This window comes from Fukomys damarensis, unplaced genomic scaffold, assembly GCF_012274545.1.
Source record: "Fukomys damarensis isolate Sample0158 unplaced genomic scaffold, DMR_v1.0_HiC HiC_scaffold_19, whole genome shotgun sequence".
NCBI classification, from domain to species: domain Eukaryota; kingdom Metazoa; phylum Chordata; class Mammalia; order Rodentia; family Bathyergidae; genus Fukomys; species Fukomys damarensis.
This window is the reverse complement of record NW_022900931.1, coordinates 5,842,140-5,857,208: the sequence shown is the minus strand read 5'-3', so window position 1 is coordinate 5,857,208 and position 15,069 is coordinate 5,842,140. Positions and strand designations below refer to the sequence as shown.

The 15,069-nt window shown below is 58.6% G+C and overlaps 1 protein-coding gene across 2 annotated transcripts in view; it reads right to left on the bottom strand.

Annotated features, from left to right (window-relative positions):
- Positions 1–10,912, bottom strand: part of Nfam1 (NFAT activating protein with ITAM motif 1) — a 29,262-nt gene extending 18,350 nt beyond the window's left edge. For both annotated transcript variants that reach the window (XM_010634402.2, XM_033766192.1), the window contains exon 1: positions 10,768–10,912. In XM_010634402.2, the coding sequence (XP_010632704.1) occupies positions 10,768–10,867 (100 nt within the window). In that variant the 5' untranslated portion in view covers positions 10,868–10,912. The remainder of the gene's footprint in view (positions 1–10,767) is intronic.
- Between the last annotated feature and the right edge of the window lie 4,157 nt (positions 10,913–15,069).

Here is a 15,069-nt window from a genome sequence, read left to right as displayed (position 1 = left end):
GGCCCTTTCTGGGATGTGGGCTATGGGGATGCGGCCCTCGGTTAAGGTTCATAGCAATTTAGTTCTGAGTCCATAAATCCTTTCCCGGTGGCTTCCGTAAACACATAAGGGGGATAACAGTCAGGTTGCAGGGGCTCCTGACTGAACCTGGGCCTGGGAAGACCCCCACTCTGACGTGAAGCAGAGAGACCCCGGGGTGGGCAGGCTGATGGGGAAACACCACGACTGTCTGGGTGGCTGGGGCAGCGGATGTCGGTGCCTTGACACCAGGAGCACACAGACGGAAGGGTGAGAACGGACACAGAAATGTACCAGGCTGCCTCTGACACAGATGCTATGTCAGTGAAACATGAGAGCCACGGTGGGCACCCAGGGGCCACGAGCCACCCGTGAAGATGACCTGCAGAGCTCACCCCAAACACTGCCAGTCCTGAGTCCAGGATCCGTCCCCAGCACTGGCCAGGAAGATGCTTCTGTTCCCACATGGCCCCCTTCCCTCCCTGGAAAGGACAGAAAGGACAGCAGAGGGGCCTCACCCGCCACTCCACTTCAGCAAGGACAGTATCGGCTCTGGTGGCTGTCAAGGTCCAAGTTTGTCGTTAAGGGGTTGGAGACGTGAAGAACTAGGACCCATGACCCTAAAGGACCAGAGGCCTGCGACCTGCCCAGTGACTGGAGGTGTCAAGGGAAACCCCCCCACGCCAGGGTCTGAACGATGCCCCCAGGAGCCGCTCAGCTCTTCGGCTGCTCACCAGGTCCCCAGGGCTCTCGGGCACGGTTGGCTGGGAGCGGCCGCCCTCGGCATCTTAGGCAGAAGGAACAGATGTGATTGATGCCTTCACCTGGGGTGAAGGGCCTTGAGGGGCGTGGAAAGGGCAGACTCAGGCAGGGTCTTCCGCGGCTGGAGTGAGGACCGAGAGCTTCCTGCCTGGCTCAGCCTGGCACCCTTTCGGTTACTACTTTGAGCCCGGGTGGGAAGTGGGGAGGGAGCACTGGAGAACAGGTCCAGGAGAAGCCGTGATGGACCAGGGCCTCAGAAGAGGTACAAGAGGAAGGGATGGCGCTGGGCAGACACAGGAGAGGGCACCCAGTGACAGGACCCTGGGGGGTGGCAGAGGGGCAAATAGGGTAGGGGGCAGGACTAGCCAGAGACCGGAAGGTTAAAGAATCTTTGGGCCACCACCTGGCCCAGCCCTGCCCAAACTTGACTGTGTCCTGTTTAGTCCCTGAGTCTTCCCCACCCCCACACAGCTGCGAGCACAGATGCCCCAGATGCACAGGACAGGACCACCTCCACTTCGCAGAGGATCTCACAGGTGACACCCTCCACCCCTCCCTTCTCTGCAGCTCCAGGGACTTCTCGGAAGCCTGGGCTTGGTCGGAAGTGGGGGCGGGGCCTAGAGGTGGGTGGGGAAACCCAGGCCCCTGACTCAGCAGGCCCCGTTCGGATGCTGGATCTGCCTCTTGGCTGAGCAGCCTTTCCAGGGCGGCTTTACTTCTCTGAAGATCACTGTTTCCCTGTGTCACATGAAGGGACGATGCCAACTTCACCTTAGGGGTGGGGGGGGTTCGGAAGTGGATGGGCTATGTGGTAGGGAAGTGGGGGTTCGGGTGGGGGGCCAGGAAGTGGATGTGCCTACTGCAGGGCCAGGTGGCCTCTCCCCGTGGGACAGGAGAGAAATCAGGTGCCAGCCCTGCCTGTCTGCCTGCCTGAGAAGACCACAGCACGGGCGCCGCAGGAGACACGGGGGCCTGTACCTGACCCAGGCTTGTCCAGCGCTTCAGGCTCTAGCCCGACTGGACCCCAGGGTGGGTGCTGGGCTGCACTGTCTAGTGTAGGTGTGGGGATCTGAGACAGATGAACCCGGCCTCCTGCTCATTGCCCTCCTGCCAGCTCCGCCCATCTTGCTGGGAAAGACCCTACCTGCCACCCGCAGTCGCAGTCGCCTGGTTCCTTCTTTTTCCGGTTCTTCTTACGACTCCGTGGCTGCCTGCACTGTTGTCTGGTGGCTGGGTGGAGGCACCTGGTGGTGGAGCCCCTCTGTGGACCCCATGCTGAATCCCTGGCCCAGAGGGAACTTGACCATGGTGTGTGGGTGCCCACCTAGGCGGCTCTCCTCTCCTCAGCAAGGATCAAGACCTGACCCCGGCACAGTGCCCCCTTCTTTTCCTCTTAGGCCCCTGTCCAGCACCCTCCTGCCCGGGCAGGGCTGCCTCTGCTGGCTCTCACCCTTTCCCATCTCCCCGGACCTTCCTACCCCCGGGAACACCTGCACGCATCCTGCTCCTGAGCTGCCAGAACCAGCAGGGCCTCCCACTAGATGAGAACCAGGAAGGGCTCTGAAATCAGGCTACAGGGTCACAAGAAGCAAACAAAAATCACGAGCATCAAGCAGCTCCCGAAGCACTCTGTTTGCGACCTTCTGGGTTCAGTTATATTCATACAACGGGTCGGACGGGTCCACGCTAAAACATACACTGGGCCACTGATTAAAAACAAAACCCTGAAAGTCCCTGGCCTGGAGGATCTGTTCCCATCGATTCCCATTGCTTGGAACTTTCTCTCCCTTCCCTCCCCACCGTCAGTCTCTAGGCTTGGGGTCACCCTCTCTGTCCGCAGGACTTTCGCACCCTCCCAGAGCTATGCCTGGCCGGGGTCTCCAGCATAGCATCTCCAGCTTGGGGACCACTGAGCCACGTGCTAGGAACAGCTGACACTCCCTGGGCGTGGCTCCTTTTTGCAGATGACAAAACTGAGGCTGAGAGGGGAGACAAGGTTTGTCTACGTGGCACAGCAGGGAGGTGGCGGGGATTGGGTTTTATTTACACTGGGTTCCTCCAAGTCCCTAACCCCACACTCTTATCTACTGCTCTACACTGCAGTGTTAAAATCTCTAAGCAAGCAAAAGGAAAACTTCCCAAATGAAAGAAATACAGTCTTTGATGGGAGTCCAAATCTCAGAGGCTACTTCCCTAAATATGTGATCTAATGTGGGCATAGGTGGTAACAGGCAGGGTCTGGGGACAGCAGGACTCCGAACCGACCCTGCACATGGGGGGTTGCTAGTGTCACCCCAGCTGCAGTACAGCCTGTGGCTCCCAGAACAGAAGTAAGTGACCCCGTGACCCCTCGACAGACTGTCACAGCACAGCCAGCCAAGGGTCCTTCTTTCGCTTGGGAGAAGACTGTGCATGTGAATAAGTAAATTTGGTGTAAATGATGGGAATGCTGCAGTGAGCGCTCAGAGCTTCCCCTCACCCCCGCATTCTCGCACCTCTGTCTCCCCGCTTGTGTCTCTGCTCCAGCTGCCCTGGCCTCCCCGTAGCTCCTCAAATCCACCGACTCTGTGCCGGGCCTTGGCCCCAGCTCCCCCCTGCCTGGGATTCAATCCCTTCCCCAGCACTGAGCAAGGGCGAGAGGGCCCAGATGCGCTGATCAAAGGTATCCGTCTGGACTTCGGTCGATTTTAAAGGAAAACACTTTGATTCCCTGGCTACAGAAGAAAGCCGTTCCCACGGTCTTTATTTTAGGCCTGGAGTTTGCCCTCCGATTTAACTCTGGCATATCTCAGAGCTGCATCTTTTTGAAGGCCTTTCTGCAGGGCTCCTGGGAGGACACTGGCCAGGGCTACTGGTTTATCCCTGAAAGTCAGGATGAGGGCATCACACGCCATGGCCAGGTGGCAGGCATTGGAAACTGTCCTTTCAACTGAGTGTCTTACAGAGCTGTTAGCCCGGACGGCGCCCTCACACTGGCCCTCATAGCTGTCAACACCTCTGAATCACACATACCCAGATGTGGATTGGCTCCGAGCCCTTTCCACAACCTGTTCCAGGGTGCACGTGGCCCTGCGGGGACACAAACCAAGTGCAGAGTGTCAAATGTTTGATCCCGTAGAGCTTCACACATTTAACTGGGATTTTTTTTTTTTTTTTGTATAGCTGTCACCTCCCTTTTAGCTGTTTTGAAAGGCAGGTTGCCATCACTGCAGTCCTGGGTCAGCAGGAGACATGGTCTCTTGCCACACCCATTTCTACCCTCCAGAAGAGTCAGGATGGGCGGGGGCTGCAGCAGGGCTGAAGGGGTGGGAAGGGGGCTGTGCTCCTTTCTCTGAATGGGGGTGAGGGACATTGGGTGGGAGGAACAGCTGTTGGGTGCCCGCCCAAAGTCACACCGCTGGGAATGGAGCTGAGTAACAAATTTAAACTGGCGGCCTGAAAGGAAGTCCCCGGGTGGACCCAGAGAAGGGTGCTGCCCATCCTGAGAGGGGCATGGGCTTTCTGGGGTGGGAACCCTCAAACTGGACCGTTGCTTTTTTTAAAAATTATACTTCTTCAGGTCCCTTCGATGCTCCCCCTGTAGAAGCAGAACAGACTCACTGTGGAAATTCTAGAAACCACAGGGAAGGATCAAGAAGAAAGGCGGACTTGTCTGCAGTCCGCCACCCTCACAGAACAGCCTCACACATTTTGATGTCTTTCTTTCCCATCTCTTTACCAAGCTGAACTCTGAAGGAAGAAAAGAGTAGGAAGCCGCTGGGTTGGGGAGGGTTGTGGAAGGGGTTCAGAGCACCAGAAATCTCTTGGGTGAAGCTTCTGGAAGTCTTGACACAGGGCACTGAGCTGGGGCACTGAGGAGCAAGTAGAGTTGAGAGCAAGGGTTTGTGGCTGGCAGGGAGCAGGCAAGGGGGGGACAGGAGAGGTGGGGGGAGTCCCAGAAAGCCCCGGAGCGAAGCCTTTCCAATGGGAAGTGGTGACACTGTGATCCTGTTTGCACTTTAGAAAGAGGACCACAGAGAGAATCTTGGATTCCACTGAGTCTTCCTAAGCTGCCTAGAACTGTCCTTTGTGCCAGTGCTCCACCCTGTGGGGCTTTTCCCGCTCCTCTCTCCAGCCTCCCTTAACGCCTTCCTGTGGGCTTGGACCCCCGGTGGGACACGCGTGACTGCCCTGTCCAGCAGCTTGTACCACCCGGTGGGGCTGTCCCAGCCCTCCTGGTGCGACTGTCAGGCCTGCACCGCCAGTGGTTCACAGCCACCCAGCAGCCAGACCTGTGCATTACAGCCCTGTGGTGAATGTGAGAAAATGTAACTGCTCCGGGCTGCCAGCTCATCTCTGTCCTAGGACAACTGGCCCAGAGCGCCCCCAGACTGGCTTCTCAGTCTAGGGCTCCCCAAGATGCTGCATTCTCAGGCACAAACTCTCCATATCAAGCTGTAGCCCTTGACCCTGAACCCTGGGCTCCCCGATCCTGTTGCCGCTGTCTGCTTTCTCCAGCTTTTCCTAAACTGTCCTCCTCGAAAGGTCGGATGCTCGCTCCATCCTTGGCTCGGCCTGCAGCCTCCCCTGCACAGGTGGGGTCCGTCACGCCCTGCCCGCCTCTGTGAACCACAGGTGGGCAGACCAGGGGAGGGGGCAGAGGGCACCTCAGAGAAGGTAGCCCAAGAGTGCGACCCTGACAAACAGCTCAGGTGTCAGCAGGAGAGAGGAGAACTTCCCAGCCGAGGGAACCGCAGGAGCGTCGGCTCAGGGATGGGACGTGTTGCTGGCTTCTTCTTCAGGGATTCAGCAACAGCTCAGAAAGGGGTGCGACAGTGGGGACAGGAGCCCGGGAGGAGAAGGCAGCCCAGGTGGGGCAGGGTCTTAACTAATGCTGGCTGACAGCAGCGAGGCTGTGCCCCGGGGCTCTGCGGACCTCCTGTCTCCTGGTCCCCTTGGTCTTTAGGTGAAGGTCTTTCAATCCCTAGCGGGTTCAAAGGGTCTGCACATTTGAAATATGGTGCATCGCCTAGGCCTTCAGAAATGACCCTCTGACCAGTGCTGTAGGCCAGTGTCCAACCGACTGTGTGAGGACCGGCCTACCCAGTGGGAGGCCGTCCCTGCCTTGGCTCAGTGTGCCCCTGCCTTGGCCATCAGCACCCAGCAGGACCTGGCCCTGGGCCTCAGAGGGCTCTGGCTCCAGGCTCCTCTTTCCCCACCGTGTCGGTGACACGGTGTCTGGGTGTCTGGCAGACACCCAGCCAGGTCTATCACACAGCCTCTTCCGGCTCTTCCTGACACCTGTGCAACCCCCAGCCCCTCGACTTAAGTCCCCAGGTGCCGCCACTTATCAAATGGACCCTCAGAGGTAGGAGCTCCCAAGCTCTAGCCAAGACACCCACAGCACTGTTGGCCGAGGTCCTTCCAGCTCTGGGCCAGCAGGAGCTCCTGTTCTGTCAATGCCAGGGCTACAATACAGCTGTGTCCAGGGACTGTGAGTCACCAGAACTACAGGGGACCTGGGGAGGCTGTGGGGAGATCCTCAGACTTTGAGAATCCTGAGCAGCAGGAGACAGCCATTGGGCCCAGAGAGACTGGAGGGCAGAACACACACTCACCCTACCCTGTGGAAGTGGAGACCAAGTCCTGCCCCCCACCAAGCTCTCAGACCCTGCATCACAGCCCCTCCCTGGGGGTCCCAGGTACCAGACCCTGAGCCTGCACTGGTGCTGAGGGCCTATCGATGCTGGTGAGCAGGGACAGGGGAGATCCTATCTCCATATCTGAGGTTCCCCAGCACCCCATGCCCACCTCTCAATCACAATTGGGCCTTGGTGCTCTGTGCTGGAGAGAAGCCAGGGCCCAAGAGGGTTCCTAGACCTGGATGACCACCTAGACCTTCTGTCTCTTCCTCCCTCTGTCTGCACTTCCTGATGGCATTCCTTCTCCACCCTGCTTACAACTCCCAGGGCCAAATGCTAGCATTTGTTATCATTACTCTTTCCTGAGCATTCCCCAGGTGCCAGGCCCCTGCCAGTGCCAGGGATGTGAAACCACATGAGTCCATGCAGTCCCTGCCCTGTGAACACTCACCACCCAAACACAGAAAAGTAACTTCAGTGGAAACATAGGCCCAAAGTCGTGTCACACACACACACACACACACCTCCAAACAGGAAGCCCCTGAAATGCCCAGGGTCACTAAAGACATTGCAGCAGATTCATTCACTGGGCTACCCCTCAGCAGGAGTCGACCAACGTGTTCTCCACAGAGATGGGGGTTGAGCATCGCGGGCTTCTTTCTGGACCATGCTGTCTTTATTCCAGCTTCTCAACTCTACCGTGTAGCCAGAAGCCACACATAGCCTGTAAACAAGTATGTGTGACTGTGTTCCAACAGAACTTTATGGATACGGAAATTTTGAATTTTGTATAATTTTTACATGTCACAAAATATTCTTTTTTTCCCAACCAATCAAAAATATAAGAAGTCACTCATAACCTTCACACCATATCAAAAGAGGCAAAGGCTGGATTTAGCTTGAGGGCTGTGGTTTGCTACTCTTGCTCTATGGCCATGAAAACAAATTTCAGCCACACCATCAACTCCACATGCCTTAAAAAGGCAAAAAGTTGAATGAAGGAAGCACATCACAAAAGAACACACTCAGCATCATTCCAATTATAACAAGTTCAAACACCAGCAAACTGGGTAGTAGCTCAGTGGAAGAATGCTTGCTCTGGGCTCCATCCCCAGAACCAAAAAACAAAATAAAGAAAACAGTCTACATAGTTAAGTGAGGTGCACTAAATGATAAAACTACAAAGAAATGCCAGCAATGATTGCCCTAGCAAGAGGTGATACCCCTGAGGCTATCCTCAGAGAGGGTGTCTTAGAAGGAATGTTCTAGAACACTCTGGAACGAACCAGAATGTTCTCTTCTTTCTTGGCATGTGTAGTAGTCACACAGAGCTTAGTTTTATAGCATTTATTATGCAGCGCTGTACTCTTCTGTTTTATTTTTCACAATCACAAAGGAGAAGACAAAGGATAGGATGGGTATCTGAACCCTCACCCCGCAGGCATTCATAATCCTCTAGAAATGGTCATGCACTGTACTGCTCGGTGAGAGACTCTCCACTCCAACAGAACCTCTCACTAGTCCTTCCCCCAGCGCTGCGGTCTGGCCTCCCAGCCTTTATGCATGCTGTGTGCCCCCTACCCCACCTGCTCATCCTCCTCCTGTCACAGGGCCCCTCCAGCCAGTAACCTTTCCAGCACTCCTGGCCCCATCTCCACCTGCCTCTGCCTCCTGATCTCTTTATTAGCATTAGACAAAGATGAAAAGAAGCAGAGGGCAATGGTGACAGAGCCCAGAGCAGCAGGAAGGGAAGCAGGAATCCCTGGCCCAGAAAAGGCAGAGCATCAATACAGCTTTTGGACAACAAAGGTAGTGGTCCCACCTGAGGTCAGAGCCAGTGGTGGTGGAGGCCAACAGCATAAGCGATTTCCACCAGAGGTCCTGTTCTCTAGTCCGAGTCCCACAGTTCCTACCAGATGGAGCGTGGGGCCTGTGGCTCGCTCTCCCCAACCCCTCCTGTGCAAGAACTTGTCCTCCTCAGTGGGTATTTGAGAATTAAATACAGCCCAGAGATCTGGAAGGGCCAAGAGAAAAAAGGAACTGATGCTTTTGGAAGTCATGGAGGCCCAGAAACGTTAAGTAAATGAGCTAAAGGTACATAGCCTTTAAAGAGGAAGGACGGACCTTCAACTCAAGAGTCTGCAGAGTCCTTTGGGGTGCCTGGGCCTGGTGGAAGAGTGTGAGAACAGCAGAGCTTGCCAAGGTTTCTGGAGGGGAGAGCAGGCCCAGGCCCAGCTCCCAGCAGCGACAGCAGCAGCAGTAGGAGAGGGAGGAGGAGGAGGGCTGGGAGCAAAGATGCTGCCTGGATAGGAGTCTGTGGGCTCACCGAGGTGTCTCAGGGTTCAGTTGGCCCTGCTGGCCGCTGACATGATGGGCACTAATCCTCTGCCAGACCCCCGGTCCTCGGGATGCCCTAAGTGGCAAGCTGGACATTATTACAGCACACATTTAACAGATGAGACAACTGAGGGACAGCAACATTAAGTAATTTGCCGAGAGTCCCAGTGCAAGAGGCAGAGCTCCGCTTGAGTCCCAACTCAGGCTGCTGCACGTCCCCGGCCTGCACACTGAATCCTACATCCTGTTGGGTCCTGTTGCTTCCCAGCACGGTCCAAGGACGTGGGGTGGGCCTCAGTGAGGATATGATGAGGGTGGTTGCAGCAGGCTGTAGCATGCCGTGGGGTGGGGCAGGGGTTCAGGAGAGGCAGGATCCGGGCCTTCCTTCAAACCCCCAACCAAAGCCAGAGACAGACAGGAGCACTGGAGGGGTGTAGGCAGCACCCAGAGAACCGGCTGTTTGCCGCTGCAGTGGTGCTCAGGAGACCGTGGGGTGCTTTCCCCTCTTGTGAAAGAGCAGGAAGCATTTCTCTTTGGTATAACGTTTGTTGCAATATTGCAAAGAAATCTGTTTCTGTTTGTAGTTCCCACTGTTACAAAAGAGCTTTTCCACTGAGGCAGCAGCAACACCTGGCACAGCCTCTCCCAACAATGGTGGGGTCGCCTGGTGGGGTGCAGGGGGGCAGAGGAACTTCACAAAGAGAAATAGTAGGGATTTGGGGGAAATTGAGTTAAAACGACTGAGTGGGACCTCAGAGACTCTGTCCCCACCCAGCTGCTCTGGCCACCTTTACACCAGACTGCGATGCGGGTGGGGGAGAGCATGACACAGCGGGCACACGGCAAAACCAGGGCTCTTCTAGGAGTGCTCTTCACAAAGCAAGGGGAGAGGAGCCCCAGGCCCACTGGCCAGATGTCCTGGATTGGCCTGAGGTTGACCAGGGCCTGAACCTGACCTCTACTTGCCTGGGCCTCTGTTTCCCTGTCTGCAAAATGGTGCTGGTGGGATAATTAGGTGCCCTGCGGGGTGTTGTGAGGGTGGGCAGTAGGTACCCTGTGAAGGGCTCCATTAAGGCTAATTCAAGGTCTTCAGAATAATTGTTTATAATACACATGAAAGTAGGTGGGAGGTGACACAGAATGGGGGTACAGACAGCTCCCAGAAGCCTCGTAAAAAGCCCCCTCAGCGGTGGACCCTGGCCAGCCACTTCCTGGGCCAAAGAAGGACCAGAGGAATCCCAGGATTCATTCAGCCCTGCCTGGGAGTGGTGGGGCGAGGGCTGCTGCTGGCTGTCCTGCAGGGGACACTCCCAGAGGCTTCCTGGCCTGCATGAACTCACCCCATGGCCACCCACTCCATGGCCTGGTTTGGATCCAAGCCACCCAGCTTCCAGGAGCCTGGGGCCTGGAAAAGGGCCCCAGTTCTGTCCTCTGTCATAAAATACTCGACCCCCGTTGTATCTCAAGAGGTGGGAAGTGCCACCCTCTCTGGTGGTGGGGCAGTTTTGTGCCCCAGTCTGCCTTGCTCTGGGTGGCCAGCAGCTGGCCTCTCCTCTCCTCCCTGGCAACTGCACCCGGGTGCCGTGTCCCTCGTGGCTCTGTCCCTTGTGCTTCAACCCAAGAGGTGCCATGGCGCGGTCACCTAAGATTTGCTGGGCGGGCGATGGGCTGTCCCTGCCCCCTGACCCCACACTCGATCCTACCACACAACCCCCAGTCTCCTTGTTTAGGGCCAGGAGGCCAAGCTAGGCCGAGGGACTGTTAACATGGCAACGAGGGGGGACAGCCCTGTCCCTCACCGCTTCAAAAGCCACCTTGGCAAGGGATCAGCTGAACACCTTCTCAGTCCCTGAAGGCTTCCCCTGTGGAGTTGGCAGTTCAAACGGCCAGCAGCGCGTCCCCAGAGACAGGTCCCTGGGGATTAGCTGCGTGGCTGGATGCAGGGCGCCGTGATGTGTGCGGGAGTACGCCCTGGCACGCGTGTGGGGAGAGGGGCGGGGGAGAGAGGGAGATTGGAGACAGACTGTACCTGCCAGCTGCAGGGTCCAGGGCACCAGGAGCAAACGGAGGAGCCGGACAGCCATGAGGGGGCCGGCTGGAGCCCACCACCCCGGAAACCAGCTCTCCATCCGGGCCACCTGGCGCTGGGCCAGTGTTCCTCCTTCCTCTTTAGCTCCCAGGAGGCAACAGCCTGCACTAGCAGCCGCAGTTCCCTTTTGTGTCCCCACAAGCTCCTCCCGGGCCACCCTCTGCTTCTTCAAGGCCAGCCCTAGCATTCCCTGTCCGTAACCCCAAATTTCCCCTCGGAGAGTGGGAACAGCCTGGCGCCACGGAGGAGCCCGGGACTTCGACTCGTCCAGGCCATGGGGTGGGAGAAGAGCGGGGGATGGGATCCAAGGCCGAACTCAGGTGGGCTTCAGCCTTCCTGGGTCCCTCAGCAGGGACCCTGTCTAGGGGACAGTGGTGACCACACAGAGAAGAGCACAGGGTTTTCATGAGTGACCTCAGTCCCAGGTTAGAGCTTCACTTCTGAGACAATTTTAAAACAACCGCCTTTCGAGGAAGTACTCAGAATTCCTTGACAGAGGCTGGGGAGACAGGAGCGGGCGTGAGGGTGAGGGGTGGGAGCCCCACATTCCTGGTCCCAGAGAAGCTCCAAGGCCTCCTGGGACCCAAAGGCGGACACGCAGGAGACATCACCTGCCTCGGATGTGGCTCCTGCCTGTGGCCTCCCCTAACCTCAAAGCCCCATCCCCCCAGCGTGAGACAAGGACTGCTTCCCCATCCGGCCAGTCACAGCCCTGTCCTCACAGCTGAGGTCTGCCGCCTGGGAGACATCTGCCTGGGTCGGGAGTGGCAGGGGCACTCAGGGGCACGGGCGGGAAGGTAGCTGCCCACAACCTGCAGAGAAATAAGCTCAAACCCAGGGTCCAAAGGAAAAACCACGGCCCGAAGAGGTGAGGTGACCCGCCTGGGGTCAGCGCAGGTGTGCGGGGCGGGACTCTGGAGGCCAGGCCCGGTGACGCCTGGGGCTTTCTCCCCAGCCTGCTGCCTCCTCAAATACATCTGGGCACCCTGGCTGCAGCCCCAGAATGTCAGCTGGGAGCCCCGTTCAGTGCTTCCGCCGAGTCCCTTCTCCTCCTCCACTTCGCACATGAACGATGAGAGGCAGAGGTGTGGGTCCTGGGTGGGTGGCAAACGGGAGCAGGGCCACCCACAAGGCGCCGAAGATGTACGAACACAAGATGCTCGGGCGCACGGGGGCGGGCCGGGACCCCAGCGGTACTGACTGTTGATCCATCACGGCGGTGCATGATCGCACGTGTCACAGCGAGACACAGATAATCTGCTTCACGCTGCTCCAGCTCCTGGGGGGAGCGGCTGTCTAAGCACCTCGATGCCATGGTGATAGACGTCATGTTAATGGCTGGGTGCACAGGGAGCCTTCTAAAGACATCAGGCTGTGCCTCTGCGCGTCTCACTCCGGCTTGGCACCTGGAGGCGGCCGAGGGCCAGGCTGAAGAGAAACAGAACCCTGCCCCCCGACACTGGCACTGACCCACGCCTGCCCAGGTGCCCGTCTGCTGCTCCGGCCTGTCTGCCCTGCACCCGCCCAGCTCCTCTGGCCCTGGATGTGGCCTGTTGCACACCTAGCGGGCCACTTCATCTGTGTCTTCACACCTCTGATGGCTCTGCGGCTGACACAGGCTGGCACGGTTGGACAGGCCAATGAGCATAGGCTGCAAAGGCGACTGTTTCACATAGTGCCGGCTTCCGGCCACCTCAGTGGGACGGCTGGACTCGGGCCGGGCGGGAAGAGGCCCACACACAGGGCGCAGGTGTTCTGGAGAAGGGGAAGCTGAGGTCTCAGTCATCACCCAGCTCCTGAGCCGCTCCACAGCCCGTGTGGTCCTGCAGACACAGGGACCTGCCGAGGGCAGCAGCCCTGCCAGCCCAGCATCTCCAGCTCGGCCCTGATTGGTCTCAGGTCCACTCCTGTGCCCTGGCAGAAGGGTGAGGAAGCAGAGGGGAGGAAGAGAGGAAGCATCAGGCTCTGCGGGGACCGCGGTCCGCCACTCCGGCCTTCGGTCAGTCCTTCACAGCCGAGTTTGAGGTATCACCAGGACAGTGCCACTCAGCCACCCTCTGTCACTTCCTCCCTCTGTCCTTCTCGGCGTGCTGCTCTGCACTGGGCACCACCTTCTGGGAAGGATGCAGCAGGAAGAACCCAGCTTGGAGGCAGCTAGGTCTAGGAGGGGCAGCGGTAAACCTGGCATCCTTCGGCGGTGGCAGGGAGGTTCAGAGGAAGGGCCAGACACTGGCCAAGGGCCTTTAATCTCCTGACCGCTGTCACCTCACTGCAATCCTAGGAGGCAGGTGCTCCGATCAGTCCCATGTTACAAATGAGGAGACAGAGATTAAAGTGGCTCCTGACATTGCTCAGCCTCCTCTCCAGCAAAGAGAGACGTCAGGGAAAGAGGGAATAATCCGAGGTCAAAGGAAGAAGGGTGCCGGGGGCTTCAAAGAGGAGGGAGTGGGCTTGATGGAGGAGGAAGTGAGTGGGGAATTGGGGGCGGCACACGTGTGCCCCACGGTCCCCAGGGGTCTACTGTACACTCAGAATAGAGCGTTCCAGGCTGGGCCGCCGCCTCTGGCCTGTCCTCGGCAGAGCATCCTCTGGGTGCCAGGCAGCAGAGGTTCGAAGCCTACGTCATAGTTTTGCCCTCAGTGTCCCGATCTCTGAGGGGTTTCCAAAGGCCGAGTGAGGGTGCAGGGGCCCAGCACAGCGGGGGCCTGGAGGCTTCCGTCTGGCAGGGTGCACAGGACGGAGGAGTGCTAGGGGAAGGGGCCTCCGCCTCCCACCCCGTTTCAGATGTCCCCGCCTTCCTCCCTGAGACTCCAGCCTGGCTGTCCGGGGGCTTTAAGGGCCACATCCTTCTACCCTGCCTTCTTCCCCTCAAGTGTCACTTGACTTGCAGCGTGGAGTTCAGGGTCCCCTTCTTAAGCACTTCCTCTCCTGAGAGCGGGGAGAGCTCCTGGTCGTCAGAGGCAGGCAAGGCCCCTGGAGGTGCATGGCCTGGGCAGGATGCCTGTCCTGGTGGATGCCCAAGTCCCTTCTCCGGTCAGCCTGCCCAGGATGTCTAGCCGTCTCTCAGGCACTCCGTTCACACCACACGTGGTTCTGAAAGCCTTTTGTTGACTCTGAGAAATGTTACTTCTGCCTCTCACCTTTAGGCGAGGGCACTGAAGTTCAGAGAGCACAGAGCACCTGCCCAAGGCCACACAACGTGGAAGCAGCAGCAGGGCAAGGATCCCAGCTCTGAGACCACTCTGATCCCAGTGCTCCTGAGCTCTGGCCAGGGCTGCCCTCGCAGCTCTCAGTTTACAGATTCAGCGACAGAGGGAAGTGAGTGACCCGTTAGGGACAAGCAGGGCCCCCTGCCAGACACACAGCCGGGGTCCCACAGCCTTTCCCTGCTGGCTCTGCTGAGGGGTGCAGTCAGGTGCTGGTGCCCCCACCCCAGCCCTGCCACCCCCCCCTGAGGTGACCGAGAGATCCAGAAATACCGAAAAGCAAAAGTGACACCTATTGCCACGCTCATTCTGTGGCACACAGTGCCCCGGCCGGACTCAAGCCCCTGGCGCTACTCAGGCCTTGGAAGAGACCAGCCCTGGCCAGGCGGCTAACCGCTGGAGGTCCCGGGAGGGTGGCGGAGGTCAGAGCTACCAAGTCCTGAGCTTGGAGTCCCTGCCAGCCACGCGGTAACCCTGGGTTGTCCCGTGCTGACGGCGCCACCTGGTGGCGCATGAGGGAACGCCCTCCCCGGAGGTTTCCTCCTCCCGCCCTAAAGATCCGGCGCGGCCCGAGGCCACCAACCTGCGAGGTCAGGCTCATGGCCCGAGTGGCCGCGGAATGGGGAGGCGGAGCAGGGACCGGAGGAAGAGAGACCCCAGGCCACCACCTGCTGGGAAGGGGTTTGCAGGGTGTGGCACCCGAAAGAGCCCGGCGACGGAGTCCCAGCCAGCGGCCCCACGGAGGGCGCTGTCCCACCTCTGTCACTGCCGCCAGCCTGTGCGACAAACCCCCGGGACTCCCGGCAGGGATCCCCGGGGCCAGCTTCGCCAATTAGGGAAACAGCCTCCCCGAGGCGACTTCACGCTTTGTCGCTCACAGTTCTCGGTTCCGGGGCCCAGAGCTTGGTCTCCGGGGGCGGGGACTCATGCGACTTCCTGGCCCCACTGCCCAGCAGGAACCGCAGCCCCACCACGGGGCCCCACCGCGGCCCTGGCCTCAACCTCCCCTTTTCTTTCTCCTCCGCTCCCGCTCCCC